Source organism: Phaseolus vulgaris, chromosome 7 (genome assembly GCF_000499845.2).
Source record: "Phaseolus vulgaris cultivar G19833 chromosome 7, P. vulgaris v2.0, whole genome shotgun sequence".
Classification (NCBI taxonomy): Eukaryota; Viridiplantae; Streptophyta; class Magnoliopsida; order Fabales; family Fabaceae; genus Phaseolus; species Phaseolus vulgaris.
In genome coordinates, this window is record NC_023753.2 from 32,352,908 (window position 1) to 32,368,649 (window position 15,742).

The window sequence follows — 15,742 nt, forward strand, 5'->3', positions numbered from 1 at the left end:
TTTAAGTATTTTAATTAAAATTTATAATTCCAATTTTTATTTTTATAAATATTTTTTAAAATAAAAGATATTATTTAATATTTAAAATAAATAATTTAGTACTTTAAGAATACACATTTATTTTAATGAAATAAATTAAATAATAGTTATATTAGTATTAGTTGTGTTGAGTTTCACTTAATTATAAATAAAATCCAACCTATATTTGGATTAAATTCGATTATTTGATTATGTATTTAATAAATATTCATACTCTTAAAATAGAATTAAGAAGTGATGATTATTTCGACTTTAAGTAATTTTTTACACTTATATGAAAAATTGATTTTGACACATATCTACATATTCTCAGTTTAGGAACTCCTTACGTTTATTAAAAGATATATAAGAGAGTCCAAATAGTAAAAAAAAAATATTTAAATTGACCTTAACCCTTTGAGTAGTCAAACTTGCATTTCCAATCCAACATTTAAGTATAAATTTAATCATTGTTAAATTAATTTTATCTCAAATCAAATTTATTAAATCAATATTATTCAAATTGCTTTTGTTGATGCCGATACAAATACATACTTTGATTAGCCATAAGGAACTGTACAATCTGTAAATATTTGATTTGAAATGGAACCTTACTTCAGATTGTACAGTAGAATATGGAGTACATTAAGACAACAGCCATTCATGTTAGGAGAAAGAAGGAAGCTTTCAGCATCTGGTTAAAACTTGTAGTATGTGAAGTCCATTTAGTATTATCTGCTTCTTGCTGCTATTACCTATTTCAAATTCAATAAACAGCAGCAGCTGCTGCTGCTAGGATGAAAAGATAGGATTTTCTGAGGATTGGTAATTTGGGAGCATTATTTGTCTCTCCTCCAATGTACTCTGCCAAATTGAAGTTACCTACACGTAGCTTACATTTTGTTAAGGTAACAACATTCAGAAGAAAAAAGAAAATAGAAAGAAAAGTTGAAGCTGATATTTAGGTGAGTGGAAAATGGAAAATAACTAGTATCCTGACCTCTTTGTCTTGAGAAGCTGCAGCCAGCATTTAGTGCATATCTCATTTGTTGTACAGTGGCTTTGTTGTAGAATATGAAATTGGACAGTACATCATCTATGCAATTAAGCACTTGCTGTGCTTCAGTGAGGCATGCTCCACTACAGAATAAATCAGTGGCCTCCACTGGTATATTGATATTCCCAGATGGGTTTAATCTGTATGCCTCATCACACCCAACATAAATCTTGGAAACATTCAAAACAGCCAAACACATGTTAGTATTGAAAATGCAAAATCTTTCATTCAAGAAGCAAAAAATAGAATGCTTCCAAGTTCCAACAAGTGCCATTCAATATTTGCCACTCACAAGCTTATTGTTGAAGCATGATAAGGCCTCTACCAAGTTTTGTCCTTGCAGATCACCCTCGGCAGCCTCTGTTCATATTTTCACATGCGTACACACATGTCATTAAAATTGTATACATCAGGATCAGTAGTGCACAGAATAAATAGTTAGGAAGAAAAGTAGTTGAAGCCATAGAGATGGTAAAATCATAACCTGAGCATAAGCAAAACATTGAAATTGGAAGAATAATAAGGATGCTGAAACTATTCTTTAGCTTGAGTGCAAGTGCCATGACTATACCGTATGAATGTGATGAAGCTGGTAGTGAAGATTCAAGCTTTTGTCCTTTTATGTGAAGGCAAGTTGAACAAAAGTGGAGAACTTATAGTAGGCCACCTTACAAATATCTAATAATGGAAAAGCAGAAAGTAGAAAGAGTGAATGAGAGTGGTTTGGTTAACAAATAGCACCAGTTTATATGGTAGTGGAAAGTAGAAAGAGTGAATGAGAGTGGTTTGGTTAACAAATAGCACCAGTTTATATGGTAGTGGGTGGAGACAAATTGACTCATACACAAAGTGAAGGTGCGGGAAGCCATGCAAACATATATGAAAAGTAAAAAATAAAAAGTGGAGATGCGGGGTATCGATCCCCGTACCTCTCGCATGCTAAGCGAGCGCTCTACCATCTGAGCTACATCCCCATTGAAATTTAATATAAATATCAAAATATATAAACATATCTTTAAAGTTTTTTTATACGTTTTAAGTTTCTAAAACATAAAAAATTGTTATCGTGCAGGACAGTTAAATTAAGTTAATAAGAAAAGTAATAACTTTGATCCACCTAGACTTGAGTAGCTTATGCTTTGGTTTTATAAATTTTTTTTCTATGAGCGAAGAAAGACTTTTGAACACACTGAAATTTACTGTATTAATGCTCTCAAGGAGAATGCAGCAAAAGAGTAGGAACAAGTTTGCTTGGAATGGGTTGAACTTACTAACTGTATTGAGGAATTTGAGGTTAAAAGGGATAAGCGCCAAAAGCAAAGAGAAGTGTTGCAGGTGATAGAGTCTAAATTTTTGCTTAAACTGGAGAACTGAACAAATTAGAAGATTTGAAAGTTATCTTTGATAAGCTTATGCTGTCACTGAGGTTAAATGAATATAGATAGTGTAACCAAAAAGAAAATCTCTACAAGGAAGAACAAAGCGTCAGACTCTAACACAATGTGGTGATAAAATCAGCAATGGGCATGACTCTCCATTATGCAGAAATCATCTTTTGGTTCAGTTAATTGGGATTAGAAAGATAAATAACAAAAATATATAAATAACATAATAGAGTAAATCTACATACGTTATCCGATGATAAAGTATTCTGTGTATTGAGAGTGTTTGATGTGAAACTGATCTTTATTTTAGGTAAAAGATTTATTTATAGTATTTGATAATAGACTATTTGATTTATTGACTATATCTGAGAGATATCTTCAAAAATTAGTATGAGCTGATTTCTCAAAGTATCACAATATTTTACAAGATGTGTTAAATGATTGACTCATTCGACTCCACAATAATGAATTGAATCTATTGTAAATGTAAATGTTTAGTAACAAACCCTAAATGTTTAATACTATAATTTATAATAAAACATAGTAAAATCATTACATGGTTTTAGAATTCAGTGGGCTTGTCAGGGAAGGGAGAAGAATCTGAGGAGTGAGAATGGTGAGAATTGTGAAGAAGTGGTGGATATAAGGCCCACTGTGTTGAAATACCAGAAACCCAAACCAGATCCGCCAATAGATTCAGTAAAAGTCCAACTCACCATTTCATAAGGACACGTGGCAAACTGAAAAGGAAATTATATTATATAAATAGACACATATCACACATTTATATGACTCACTCTTCTTATAACTACTTTATAATTATCCTTAGTCGAACCTTTTCGTGATCTCAAAGCTTTTCCAATCAACGGCTGACATGGCAGAAGAAGGACGCCGGATCCTGGTGGCAGTCGATGAAGGCGAGGAGAGCATGCACGCTCTCTCATGGTGCCTCAAAAACCTTGTTTTTCAAAATTCCAAAGACACCCTTATTCTTCTCTACGTCAAATCCCCTCGTGTCGTTTATTCTGCCTTCGATGGAACAGGTATAATCATACATAGGACTAACACCTTATCTTTTTGTTTGTGTTCATTAACTAACTAATTATGTGTCGTGTTTCTCAATTTTTAGGGTATTTGTTTTCCTCTGAGGTAACTGCGGCCATGGAGAGCTATGTGCTGAGAGTGGCCGATTCTGTCTTGGAGAAAGCCAAGAAACTGTGCAACAATGTTGAAAAAGTAGCATCTTATATGAACTATTTAGCATGATGTTGGGTTATTTTGGTTTTGTGATTGTTAATGAACGGGTGATGTGGTTAATTAAGGTGGAGACGAGGATAGAGAATGGCGATCCGAGGGAAGTGATTTGTGATATGGCTCAAAAGTTGGGTGCTGATGTGTTGGTGATGGGAAGCCATGGCTATGGTCTGATCAAGAGGTGAGTCCACAAACTACCCTTTTGAGAAAATTGAAGTGTTGGATTAGTCCTTTATATGTGAATTGTAGATTTAGCTGATCAACTTTGGATGTAAAAAAAATGGTGGCAGGACTTTCCTTGGAAGTGTTAGTAATCACTGTGCACAGACCGTGAAGTGCCCAGTTTTGATTGTGAAGAAGCCAAAATCAACCGCTGGAAACGTCTGAATCATATTTTCATCTTTCCCAGCTTCTTTTTCTGTACATAATTTACTTTTCTGTCATTTGGGTTCTGTGTTTTTGTTTGTTCCTCCTCCACAGGAAATATATTCATGCCTTGTGATTTTTCTTACTTTTATTCTATTCAAAAGTCTTATGACTCATCTCAATTACTTTATACAAATTATACTCCATCATGTAGTATAGAATATTGGTTGATTCTGATAAATCAAGATAAAGTGAAAGTTAATTAAGAAAATAAAATGTTTAATCTATCCATTTAAATCGCACAATGAATCTCTCATTCATGTCGTCACTCTGTTCTATTTCAGATGCTAAAATATAAAAAAAACTGTTAGATTCAGCAATTTACTTCTAATTTTATAACACTCTCCTTTTTCTTTTCCTTTATTTTTGTGATCTTTACTTTACAATTTTAATTAGTTTGTACAGTTTACAAGACACTAATTACTTTTAAACAATATTCTTCCTCTCACCTTGTTAATTTACGGTTAATAAAAAAAAAATGTCTGGTGTAAATATTTATTTATTTAAATAAAATTGTAATTGTTAAAAGAAATTGATGATAATTAACTTTAAAAATTGTTAAGAAAAACTAAAATGAGTCATAAAATGATAAGGAGGGAAGTAATTGTTATTGGTTATGTTATGGGTCCTAGTAATATGTTGCTACCCACATACTTATCATCACTGTCAATAATGTCTCCCCTCTTATCCGCACTTTAGTTTGAATTAAGAAAAGGAAAAGTGATAGTGTGACCTGGATTTAAGATTTGACATTAAAATTTGAATTTTGGAAAAAATGAATGAAACTATTAAGTTATAAAATTGAAAATTTGTTTCAATTTTTGAACTTTAAACTAAAAAACTACAATAATGGGAGCCCTATTGTTGAGATGATAATTTGTGCATGGGAATCCATATAATGTGAATGAATATTTTAGAGGAAAATCAATGTAGGGCTCTTGAATGATTAGGAGCTTTAGTTAGGCAAAATCAGTTATAAAAAACACCTGAGCTCCTTCATTAGTCACTCATGAAATTCTATAATCTACTACTTCATTACGCCGAAGCCGTTCTTCAAGGCATTAAGACATGTTTAAAACATATATTACTGCTGGATCCTAACTTATTCTATTTTATCTAAAAAATTAAAGTCATTTCCCTAATTTTAAGATATTTCTTGTTCCCCATTTTTGTGGCCAGCCAAATGTCAGAATCAACATCTTCTACATACTCAAAATTGCAAAGGAGGGCTCAATGTAATTGGGGGTGTTAATTCTCCTATGTTCATATCGTGGTGTTGGTTTGAAAATTTTGTTACAAATTAATTATAATTGTGTTGATGATGGTGATTTTGAGAAGGGTGCTATACATTCACACACATTAAATGCACCCACTTAACAATCCATTAAATTAATATTTTAATTATATTTATTTTATTTTTTAATTTAAAATATTGTTGTATTATTTTAGGGATTGTCAAATGAGTGTGTTTTGCTATTGAGATTGTAAAATAATTTTCCTTTTGAGAATGGTTGGAAAAATTAGAAAGTGATATTAGATGAAATTGTTAGAAAGTACGTATAATTGGCTCAAAATTGGTGTAGTTGCTTGCTCAAGTTGTGTATTGGTAGGGCTTGAGTAAGTGATGTGTGTCTATATAAAACAATAATGTAATATGATGGTTTAAGTTAATATAATTAAAGCACATTTAAATATTCCTTAACTTAATTATTGATAGCATCTGAACATATAATTAAATACCGTACCTATAACACAAAATCAACATAGAATCATTTGATAAAATAGTGCCTGAACTTATTTATTATACGCTGAACGGTCCGTTCCGTTAATAAGTACAACCGTTTTATTAAATGATAAAGTTTTAGAAGTTGTAACCTTTATCACTTATAAATGCGGAACAAGTCCTCCGTTTTGGGAACAAGTCCTCAAATGATTATCGAATCGAGTCTTTCAACAGAAGATAAAAGAGAAAGAGAATGTGGGTTTATTTTTGGAATCATTTTGATTTACATTTAAAGTTATTATCAGATTTATATAAAAATATATCATAGTGAGAATTTGATAAATTTACGAATTGACTGATAATGTAAAGAGATGAAAAAGTGTTAAAAATTACATCATGTATTGATACTGAAAACGTAAATGCAGAAAATGTCTTAAAAATTTCATATCAACTAAATGTTGGAATCACTTCTCAAACTTAAAATTTCACTGATCATCAGACAGCCTGGAAAAGCATGGATGGAAATGGCTGAAGCACTAACGTAAAACCTATCGGCGAGAAGGGCGGGCCGGGACGGATTTTCTCTTCTTGATTGCAATATTTACCATTTAGCTTTTCATTAGAAATATTTACTAATTTTTTAAAACATATTGTCTGAAGGAGGTATAAATTAGTAAATTGGAAGACAGCGGCGTTTTAGTGATAAAGTAAAAATATGTTCAAAATTACTGGAAAACAGCACCTTCGAAATGATAAAGTCCACAAAATTACAAACTGATCAAATGATAAGTATGTATCTTATGAAAGTATGTCAGCTGACAAATTTATAACTTTAATCATATTTTTTTTGTCTTACTAAATCAATACGGTTCATGTGAATTAGTTAATTATAATATTATAGAAAGAGAAACAAGTAAAATGCTATTAGACTTGAAACGTAATTGGAAAATCGAAACAAAAGAGACTTTTTTTTGTCTGCTCTAATCAGTGAAATAGTCAAATGAGATTGAAACAAAAGCTCTCCAGCTCTTACTAGCAGTTTGCTTATCTAGAAAAAACAACAAAAAACACTACGGCTGAAAACGATAGGACTTTTCCGCTAAATCCTCATCCGTTTTGCAAACTGCCTAGAGCTCATCCTGCATATCAAAGGCGTGAACAGAAAATATTAAAACACATTCCTGCCAATCTTGATTAAAGTGAGAGATATTGAGTTGATTAAAAACCTACATGACCATCTTCCTTGTCTTCCCCAGCTTCCGTCTTTGATTCACCATCGGAGTCATTGCCAGCTTCATCACTATCCTCATCATCATCCTCAGCCTACACAGAAAACATTTACTTCGTCGGAATCACAGCAACTGATGGACAAAAATTTCAAAAAAAAATAGTTCTACTACTTACATCAGAGTCAACTGGATCCTCCTTTGATTCCTGTACAAGAGATCAAAATATAGGAGTAAGAAAAGTTTCTTTCTTCCAAATAAATTTTATAAACAACCATTTTTTTCAAAGATGCTTTTCAGGATCCATTTTTACCTCCTCTTCCCTCTTCTTCTCGGCCTCTTCAAATGCTGTCTTCTCAGCCTAAAATACAATAACACAATTCCATTAAGGGGATCATATCATCCAACAGTGTACTTTAGGCCAAAAGATTAGAGAATAGAAAGAGCTTACATCCTTGTGCTTGCCCCATGTTTCTTCGGCCAGTTGCTTAGCATATTCAATATCATCGGTAATCAAGACATTGTCAAACAAAGTGCCAGATTTCACCTGTAAGATAAAATTGCCTGCTCGTAAGAGTTCAGATAGAAAATAATCAACTAATAGAGTGACGTTAAATTAAAATAAAAAGTTACCTGCCACAATTCAATGCCCACGTACTTCAAGTTGGGGAAAACATAGAGGTTGGGGTCGTCCTTGAAATCTGATACATGTTACTCAAGTGATGAATATATTGATCTTGTAATGCAAATTACTATATAAATATTACTACTGTGTTCAATGATGAACCCCATTGCTTTCTAACCTGGGTTGTCAATAATTGGTGCCTTCCACTTTCCTTTGAAGTTGGGGTTCTTGATTTTCTGCAGAAAAGTAAGAATGTGAAGTTAGAAAGTAAATCCATTATCAAACATGATGCAATACGTCATATTTAATGCATTACAAGAATGTTTCCACAAACCTTTGCCTTCCATGGGCCCTTGTACTCAGGGTTGGGAATGGTTGGGGGTGTCCACTCACCATCTTCCTCATCATCCCAATCTTCGGGCTACAACATCAAATATTATAATCAGTAATTAAAGCACAATGAGTTATATAGAGCAAAAGGAAACTACAAAGTAAAGAATACCTTCTTGGCTTCGGTATCTGGGATCTCTTTAGGGATGTCGTCATACCCCTGTAAATGCAAGATATAGAAGTCAGTATATACCACACGTAAAGTTCATATGAGGTGAGACGCGAGGCCTTTTGGGAAAGACATTACCTCTGGTTTCTTATCCTCGGGATCGGGAATATATTCTTTGTCATCCCAATCTTCTGGCTGTAAGTATATCATAATTAGAATTTATCAATAGTGAAATCAAAATAAGTCCGACAATTAAATTTACACTCGGAAAGAAAAGTACCTTTTTAGCTTCAGGATCCTTGATTTTCTTTGGAGGGAGAAGATCCCAATCAGAGTAGAGACTACCAGATTGCTTCTCCACATTATCAATAAGGATGGTGTAGGTTGCATCTGGACGGAGAATAAATGTATAAACATGAGTTAGTTGATCAGTCTCACACGGAACATCCTTCTTGATCAAGTGGTTTGTGTCATTGTAGGTCAAAATAGCATGCACTTTCTTGGTACTGTAACCACAGATATCTGGTCCAAACATTATACTGCAACAGAATACACATGTCAAAAGGTCAGCTATCATATCAAAAGCATCCATCAAGAAAGAGTAACAAAACAAACGGGGATATATGAATCACCTGTAAGGAGTATCGCCACCAAATTTCTTCTGATCAACACTCCCACTTAGCAACTTCATATAGCCACCTCCACAGTCAAGCTTCTGTTCGTGCTTGACAGAAAATTGGAAAACTAGCGTGTTATCCTTGTTGCTGAATTCAGGGTACTCAGCAGAAATGGCGTAGAATCTGTAATCTTCACTGGTTTGAATACCTGAAATGATATCACCATTCAACCAAACACACCTCATTGTCAATTTTAGCCAAAAAGTAAACACGAGCAACAGTAATACAGGACTGTTCAACATAGTAATTTAGTTCACCTTTGTCGTTGGCGTTTCCATTCCATTGACCAGAGGTGTGATTCCACTGCCCAGCCAGGTTTTCATCTTTTTTCCAATCTGATTTAACCCACCGATTTTCCCATCCGTCTGGCATAACACAAAACACATGCGCACGAGTTAGAAAACTGGATAATGCAGATTTAAGATTACAAAATACAAAAACATACAGATGAAACATGGAAACGTACTACCCTTAGAGGTGCACAGACTCTTGAAGTAATCTTATAGACAATGTGTCATCAGATACATAAAGCAAATGCTAGCAATTTATAAAGGACATAACTACCATCACTTATTCAAACATGTCGTGGGGGTGTAACTGCTGTATACACACTAATCCAGAATCAAATCTCAAATTTAACCTAAAATGTTAGGCCACATGCTATCCTCGTCTATCCATTCTATTTTGAGAACAACGTCGAGGCTAATGCTTAAATCTCTTTGCAAACAACATCAGCACAATACGCTTATTTAGAACAACTAGGAAAGTAGCATAGACGCTAACAGATCTACTCCAAACCATGACATTCCCGGGCAGAACTCGACATACAACTCATAACACAAATCGAACCATGAAAGTGTTTCAGATCGAGGCTCAAACGCCAAAAAAGTAACTTGATTCCAAACAAGAAACTCCAAATTCGATAAACAACAATGCAGAATGGAAAACACAAATTCAGAGGACGCGATCTAGTGAGAGAGAAAAGGAATAGAAGGAATCAAATTGTGTACCTTCGAAGCGCTCCTCGAAGAAGACCTTGGCAGAAGCGATGGTCAAGAGAGATAGAAGAATGAGAGAACGGAGATCAGGGTTTCGCACCCTAAACGCCATCGCCATCGACGGAACAGAGCTAGGGATGTAGAAAGAATGTGAAGGCTTCTTCGATTAGTGAGTGAGTGAGCTTCTATATAGCGGCCACTATGCTTTGGGTTTTCAGTGCAGTGGGCAAATTTGGCATTTGACGTGGCTAAGTCCTACGTGGCTAATAGTTGGCAGACCGAAACCAATTGAATCATGACACGTCATCTATTGTTGTCATTGATGTAGTGTGGCACACTACCATTGGTAAATACAGACTCTATGGAGTCGCTCACCTTAAGTGGATCCCTGTAAGCATTTACCTTAATGCCATCATCTTTTATGTTAATGTGGATTTGACACCTGATTCCAAACAATCAACCACACGTGTGTGAAACCATTTGATTTACTTCTATATTTTAATTAACTTATCAGGATCACATAAAAATTAAATATAGTTTGATTTAAATTTAATATAAAATTTGAAACGTGTATTAAATTAAATAATACTATTAACCTAAGGTATTAATTTTAGATATATTTTTATATTTAAGATTTTATGTACCATAATGTGGCGTAACAGTTTTTATATCGACAATTACAAACCATACTTTATTACACTTTATGTGTATAATTAATATAATTATGACTTTTCAGTGTAAAATTGAGAAGGTATTACCAATATTATGTCTAGGAATTTTGAGATATTAGATAATATCCACAACTGGAAAAATTACAAACAATACTTTATTATTCAACTATTTTGATATCTATATCTATATAATAATGACTTTTAATAGTAAAATTGAAAAGGTAACACAAGGTTATCTTTAGAAAGTTTGAGATCTTATATATTTTCTTCAAAGTATTATCAATTCTCATATTATCTCATAGTTTTTATTTTATTTTATAAAATTATTTTGTAAAATTAAATTTGTATCTATTTATTCGAATTATCTTCATCTTTATTTAACGGGAAATTTTCAACAAAATTGTGCAAAACTAAAATTAAAACAAAAAATATATTAATTCAATTTGCCTTTTCTTAAATTTCATCAAATGTATCAACCTATGAACATCCTTATATATTTTTTTTCATTGAGCAAACACTGGTGGAACTAATCCAAACTCAGATGTACCTGTTACAACCGCAACTCTTTCGGCACACTAACTTCAAGTCTTTCATGTCTAAGTTCATGGTCATGAAACACCTTAATAACTCTATTACTATTTTTATTAAACATTAAAAAAATTCTAACAAAAGTATTCTGTTATAGTTTTTAAATTACTAGTTTTAGTGTTCTTTGTGTTCATCATTTGTGTTTTAAGCATTTAATATATATATATATATATATATATATATTAAAATTAGCACTAATAAATTAAAATTTTGATTTTTCAGTTTATGTATATTTATTTGTATTTATTCTGGTTTAAGTTGGCAAAATGTTTACCATTTAATCCTTAATCCTTTAATATTCTTCTACCGCTATAAATTATATATCTGTAATCATGCATATGTTAATACATTGTAATTTAAATATACCAATACAAATAACTGAAAATATTTAATAGGAATTATTGCTCAACGCATTCTACATCATAGTTCATATACGAGAACTTATGGGACATGGTAAAAAGTATGGAATAACAAAAATCACATATCTTTCATGTAGTTGAACCAAAATGTCTAATTTATTAAATATGTAATTTGAATTCTTTAATATTCAAACTAAAAATGGCTAATTAAACATTTTTAATATATTTAGGCCACATTCTTAGCATTTCATTTAATATGATGAAATAATTATTTTGAATTTCTTTTAAAACATAATAACAACTTATATTGGGTTTTTAAACAATAAAAGGACCTAACTAAAAAATATTAAAAGATTAAAAAGACAAAAGTGAAATTTAATAATTTTTTATACATTTTTTTCTTTATTAGAAGTATTAATTATTTTATTTTAAAAATATATATTTATTATTTTTTTTGTCTTTTTCTAATTATTTTTAATATATTTTTTACAAATAAATTTCAGTTAAAGTTTAACTACCGTTTATACCTATTAAGAAGTGGCAAACAAATAAAAGAAAGATCGAAGGAGTTTGTTCATAGTTGACATTTTAAACCAGTTGTATATGAATCTGCATTCACATACTTAAAATCACGCATAAAATAATAATGAATACAAATAAAAATAATAAACAATTACAGTTGAGAAAGGTTATTGATTTGAAATTTATTAAAAATAGTAAAATTGAAGGGATCAGAGATTTTATTCAATGAGTTCATCTAATAACATTCATAAATAATAAATAATCTGTGACACTCTTTTCTTCTTGACTTTTTTTTTAGGTGGAAGAAGTAGAATGGAAAAGAGTATGCGTGTAGTTGGGGTAAGTTAATAACAATAATGACAACGGCAAACACCGTGTTCACTAGGAGAACAGAAAATAAAACCAAAGAGGCCTAATATAAGAAACTTCACCTATTCATGGCTGGATTTTAGTCACGCCGGCATTCAGTTTATTATTGTTGTTTGTCAAATTATGATCCTTAGATTTCAAGCTACTCTAGACCTAAAAAAACTAATGCAAATAATAGTTTCTGCTATCTTGTGTTGTAGGCCACAGTTATTTGTGATTCTAGAGAGTTCCATTGTGGAGTGCACAAGGGAATTAGGTTAACCTTGGCTTGGTTTTATTGTACTCTACTTATATTTTACATTATGTAAAGTTGGAATTGAACAAACAGAACTCAGTAACGAGATAGCCAGCAAGATTCTCTAGCCAGTGAATATTCCGACAGTAAGTGGTAAACCAATGCACTGGGAGGATCATCTCCTTAACACAAGCTGCATTATCAGATATTGATCTTCCTTGTATAAGTCCAGGAATAGAATTGAATTTCCTACAAACTTCTTCAACCATTGAACACTACTCATTACCATGGTTGAAAAAAGTTTGGAAGCATTGTCCCACTATGAAAACCAATCACTGTTTTGATGCCTGTTCTGCTTACATAAAAGCACCAAACAACTCAAGTGAGACAAGTACTGCTGATCCAATAGCAATGCTCCGTTAGAAAGGCACAAACACAGCATATTCCGATTTCCATACAAGACAATAATTTGGCTTGACTTGAGGTATTTTACTAGTTTTATGCTTCAGGCATATCATGTTCAACTTTCCCCACTATCTATACAAGTTAAATCAAAATCTAGGCAGTTGTTTTGAACGATGGATTTGGACTTAAAAACATGTTTATTTAGGCATTGAGTGAGGCAAATACAATTCCGCTCAGTGCAGCTTCAGGTACAGAAGTTGTGGAAGGCCCTCTCTCTCAACACCCCTTTCAAATGCCACAGTTAGATTTTTTGTAGTAAGCTTTTTGAGCTAATATAGTAAATTTCAATAACAAGTCTAGAAATTGTGTTGTATTAAAACCAGAGGAAAATAAGGAGGAATCGGCATGCCCCTCACAATCTACAAAACTGGATGTTTTGAACTTAAAAACAGATTTTTTTCACTGAATTGTTTTAATCAGTGAACTGGCAGTTTGGTTATTAAGTAGGATTTTTGCCATTTCAATTCTACTTCTTTAAATAAATTCTGCATGGAAAATAGATACCATCTTTCAATTTAACAAGGACAAATTCAAAATTTTGTCCCAAAATATAAAACCGTGAACATTGCAAAATATTTTGTTAATCAAGTTGTTCAATGCTTAAAAAGTTATATAGAAACTGTAATAAAAAAAACATTAACACTTCAATAATTAATGATTGGTCGGACTGTTGCTAATCAATGAATCAAATACAGACATCACATTTACTTTATAGTTCTGTTAATCCATAGTAAGTATTTTATAATAGTACGAGTTATTGGATCCTTAAAAGGTGCATATAAGTTTAGACAAATAAGCACAATCAATTCAATAATTAAACCAGCAGAATTCTAATGCTTTCATACAAAAGATGAAATCATCAAATGCAGAAGCATACAATCCCAAACATATCTAGAACCTTATGTGCTAAGAAACAGCGGCTTAGTTTCAAGATAAAAATCAAAATTGAATTATTTTTTGCACTTTTGTTTATTTTAGAAGCTAGTCAGAAAGTAAAAACAGTATAAGCCATATCAAGAAGTTGCTAAAGTAGGTCTTTTATATCAGCCTAACATTCAGATCACTATACTTTGTTAAATTGCAACTCCAAAGGTATCTTTAAGTAAGAAGAAACAGCAAGAATACCGATATTTTTTTAGTTGGAAAAAAAGTATAATGAGTTCGAGAAAATTAACTTCTACAAACATAATTTATATCAGCCTAACATTCAGATCACTTCTCCTTTATTTCAAATAATAAAATGAATATCATTCCTTTCAGTAACTGAGTTCCCCATCAAAACAAAGCCTATTCCTGAAAAACCTAGAAATCCCCATTAGCAAACATACTCAAGTCAAATGGTTTCGTATGAATATTACAAAGTTAATGGCAATAAACCCGGTACTTTGCACAATACCATCAAACATCAATGTGATTCCTTGGAGAAACAGAGGCAGGGCACCCAAAACAAAATACAGCAATTGTTAACATGAAATCACACGGCAAAAAGCTTAAAATTTCTCAGCCGCAACAAAATTGTGAGCATACTTGGTTACATTAGTATTCGACCTGACTGATTGAATTGGGTTCCCACAACCCTGATCTTCCTCAAACGATTAGAAGATGTGATAAATAAACGAAACAGCAGGTATTAATGCTGAAACGCCTGGGTAGCCCATAGAGGGAGAGGTGCACGTAGCATAACGTCCACACCAGTAACAGGATGCTCAAAGGACAAGGTTTCTGCATGAAGGTGGTGTGCATGATGAGTTGTACCTTTCCACTCGTATACACCTTCATATTTCACATCCCCAATGATTGAAATCCCTAGGTATTGACAGTGCAAGCGAATTTGGTGCGTTCTTCCACTCCGAGGATACGCTCTCACCACTATCTCACTCTCATTACCATCCTCTTTCACCGCTTTTTCTTCAACCACCAAAACATTTCCCTCGTTGCCCGAATCGGAGACCTCCCTCAAGCTGCCATTTCCGTTTACCGACAACACCTCAAAGGAAGTTTCCATGGACCGGACAGCCGAGCCACCCGGTAGTGTGCGTCCCACATCGGAAGCAGCGTAGACTCGCCAGGCGCCGAACTTGGACCTCCCGTGACCGGATCTGACGGTGACCCGTTCCCAATTGGGAGGAGAACCGGTGCATAGGGCAATGTATGTTTTCTTCACTCTGTGTTCGGTGAAGGCCTTGACGAGTTTAGCAGCCACCTTGTGCGCCTTGGTTAGGAGCAATATGCCACTGGTGTCACGGTCGAGTCGATTAGCGAGGTGAAGCTCGTGCGATTGGGAAGCGAGGGAGGAAAGGAGGGTCTCGCAGTAAATTCCATGGTGTTTGTTGACTGCGATGAGGTGGTCGTCGTGGTAGAGAATGTCGGAGGGTGAGAGGGAAAATATGCTTGAGTTTGAAGAAGCGGTCATGGCTCTACTGAGCTCCATTTGCTTAGAGATTGCGGGCAGCGGAGGGGACAGTGGCACTGGGTAATTCTCAGCGGCCACGGGGGTTTTCCGTTCGGGGTGGTGTGAGGTTGACCCTGACATGGCTACGGCGGAGAAGACAAAAGGTTTGGGGTCGAAGGAGAGCATAATTGGATTATTGTACCGGCCCTCACTAGGGTTCCGTCCAATATGGTTTACAACTTCTTTTTATCAT

At 33.5% G+C, this 15,742-nt stretch overlaps 4 protein-coding genes and 1 non-coding gene across 5 annotated transcripts; 1 reads left to right on the top strand and 4 right to left on the bottom strand.

Annotated features, from left to right (window-relative positions):
• Nucleotides 1–500: 500 nt before the first annotated feature.
• On the bottom strand, nt 501–1,817 carry LOC137828237 (uncharacterized). The gene is made up of 4 exons (XM_068634719.1): nt 1,560–1,817; nt 1,368–1,435; nt 1,019–1,244; nt 501–900 (listed from the first exon to the last, which is right to left on the bottom strand). Exons 1-4 carry the CDS (start codon nt 1,636–1,638, stop codon nt 785–787), a joined length of 489 nt encoding a protein of 162 aa, XP_068490820.1. The 5' UTR covers nt 1,639–1,817; the 3' UTR covers nt 501–784.
• Nucleotides 1,818–1,976: 159 nt separating this feature from the next.
• TRNAA-AGC (transfer RNA alanine (anticodon AGC)) lies at nt 1,977–2,049 on the bottom strand. Its single transcript has one exon. It is a non-coding gene; the product is annotated as a tRNA-Ala (tRNA).
• A 1,201-nt stretch (nt 2,050–3,250) lies between these two features.
• Nucleotides 3,251–4,225, top strand: LOC137830073 (universal stress protein A-like protein). Its single transcript, XM_068637187.1, has 4 exons — nt 3,251–3,503; nt 3,590–3,696; nt 3,783–3,895; nt 4,005–4,225. The coding sequence occupies exons 1-4, from the start codon at nt 3,335–3,337 to the stop codon at nt 4,099–4,101; spliced, it is 486 nt and encodes a 161-aa protein (XP_068493288.1). The 5' UTR covers nt 3,251–3,334; the 3' UTR covers nt 4,102–4,225.
• A 2,579-nt stretch (nt 4,226–6,804) lies between these two features.
• LOC137830074 (calreticulin) lies at nt 6,805–10,281 on the bottom strand. The gene is made up of 14 exons (XM_068637188.1): nt 9,901–10,281; nt 9,148–9,255; nt 8,846–9,038; nt 8,494–8,752; nt 8,352–8,408; nt 8,217–8,264; nt 8,049–8,135; nt 7,893–7,950; nt 7,723–7,790; nt 7,541–7,636; nt 7,403–7,450; nt 7,268–7,297; nt 7,094–7,186; nt 6,805–7,002 (listed from the first exon to the last, which is right to left on the bottom strand). The coding sequence occupies exons 1-14, from the start codon at nt 10,004–10,006 to the stop codon at nt 6,991–6,993; spliced, it is 1,263 nt and encodes a 420-aa protein (XP_068493289.1). The 5' UTR covers nt 10,007–10,281; the 3' UTR covers nt 6,805–6,990.
• A 4,022-nt stretch (nt 10,282–14,303) lies between these two features.
• LOC137830075 (RNA pseudouridine synthase 1) lies at nt 14,304–15,675 on the bottom strand. The gene has a single exon (XM_068637189.1). The coding sequence runs from the start codon at nt 15,673–15,675 to the stop codon at nt 14,728–14,730; it is 948 nt and encodes a 315-aa protein (XP_068493290.1). The 3' UTR covers nt 14,304–14,727.
• Nucleotides 15,676–15,742: the final 67 nt, after the last annotated feature.

What these genes read in the sequence shown, in the direction of transcription:
- LOC137828237 (XM_068634719.1), bottom strand. Translation starts at nt 1,638, where the DNA reads ATGGCACTTGCACTCAAGCTAAAGAATAGTTTCAGCATCCTTATTATT. An exon ending in AATGTTTTGCTTATGCTCAG is followed by an intron (nt 1,436 to 1,559) that starts GTTATGATTTTA and finishes AAATATGAACAG; the next exon opens with AGGCTGCCGAGGGTGATCTG. An exon ending in CATGCTTCAACAATAAGCTT is followed by an intron (nt 1,245 to 1,367) that starts GTGAGTGGCAAA and finishes AATGTTTCCAAG; the next exon opens with ATTTATGTTGGGTGTGATGA.
- LOC137830073 (XM_068637187.1), top strand. Translation starts at nt 3,335, where the DNA reads ATGGCAGAAGAAGGACGCCGGATCCTGGTGGCAGTCGATGAAGGCGAG. An exon ending in TTCTGCCTTCGATGGAACAG is followed by an intron (nt 3,504 to 3,589) that starts GTATAATCATAC and finishes CTCAATTTTTAG; the next exon opens with GGTATTTGTTTTCCTCTGAG. An exon ending in TGTGCAACAATGTTGAAAAA is followed by an intron (nt 3,697 to 3,782) that starts GTAGCATCTTAT and finishes TGGTTAATTAAG; the next exon opens with GTGGAGACGAGGATAGAGAA.
- LOC137830074 (XM_068637188.1), bottom strand. Translation starts at nt 10,006, where the DNA reads ATGGCGATGGCGTTTAGGGTGCGAAACCCTGATCTCCGTTCTCTCATT. An exon ending in AGGATCCTGAAGCTAAAAAG is followed by an intron (nt 8,409 to 8,493) that starts GTACTTTTCTTT and finishes ATATACTTACAG; the next exon opens with CCAGAAGATTGGGATGACAA. An exon ending in ACCAATTATTGACAACCCAG is followed by an intron (nt 7,791 to 7,892) that starts GTTAGAAAGCAA and finishes AACATGTATCAG; the next exon opens with ATTTCAAGGACGACCCCAAC.
- LOC137830075 (XM_068637189.1), bottom strand. Translation starts at nt 15,675, where the DNA reads ATGCTCTCCTTCGACCCCAAACCTTTTGTCTTCTCCGCCGTAGCCATG.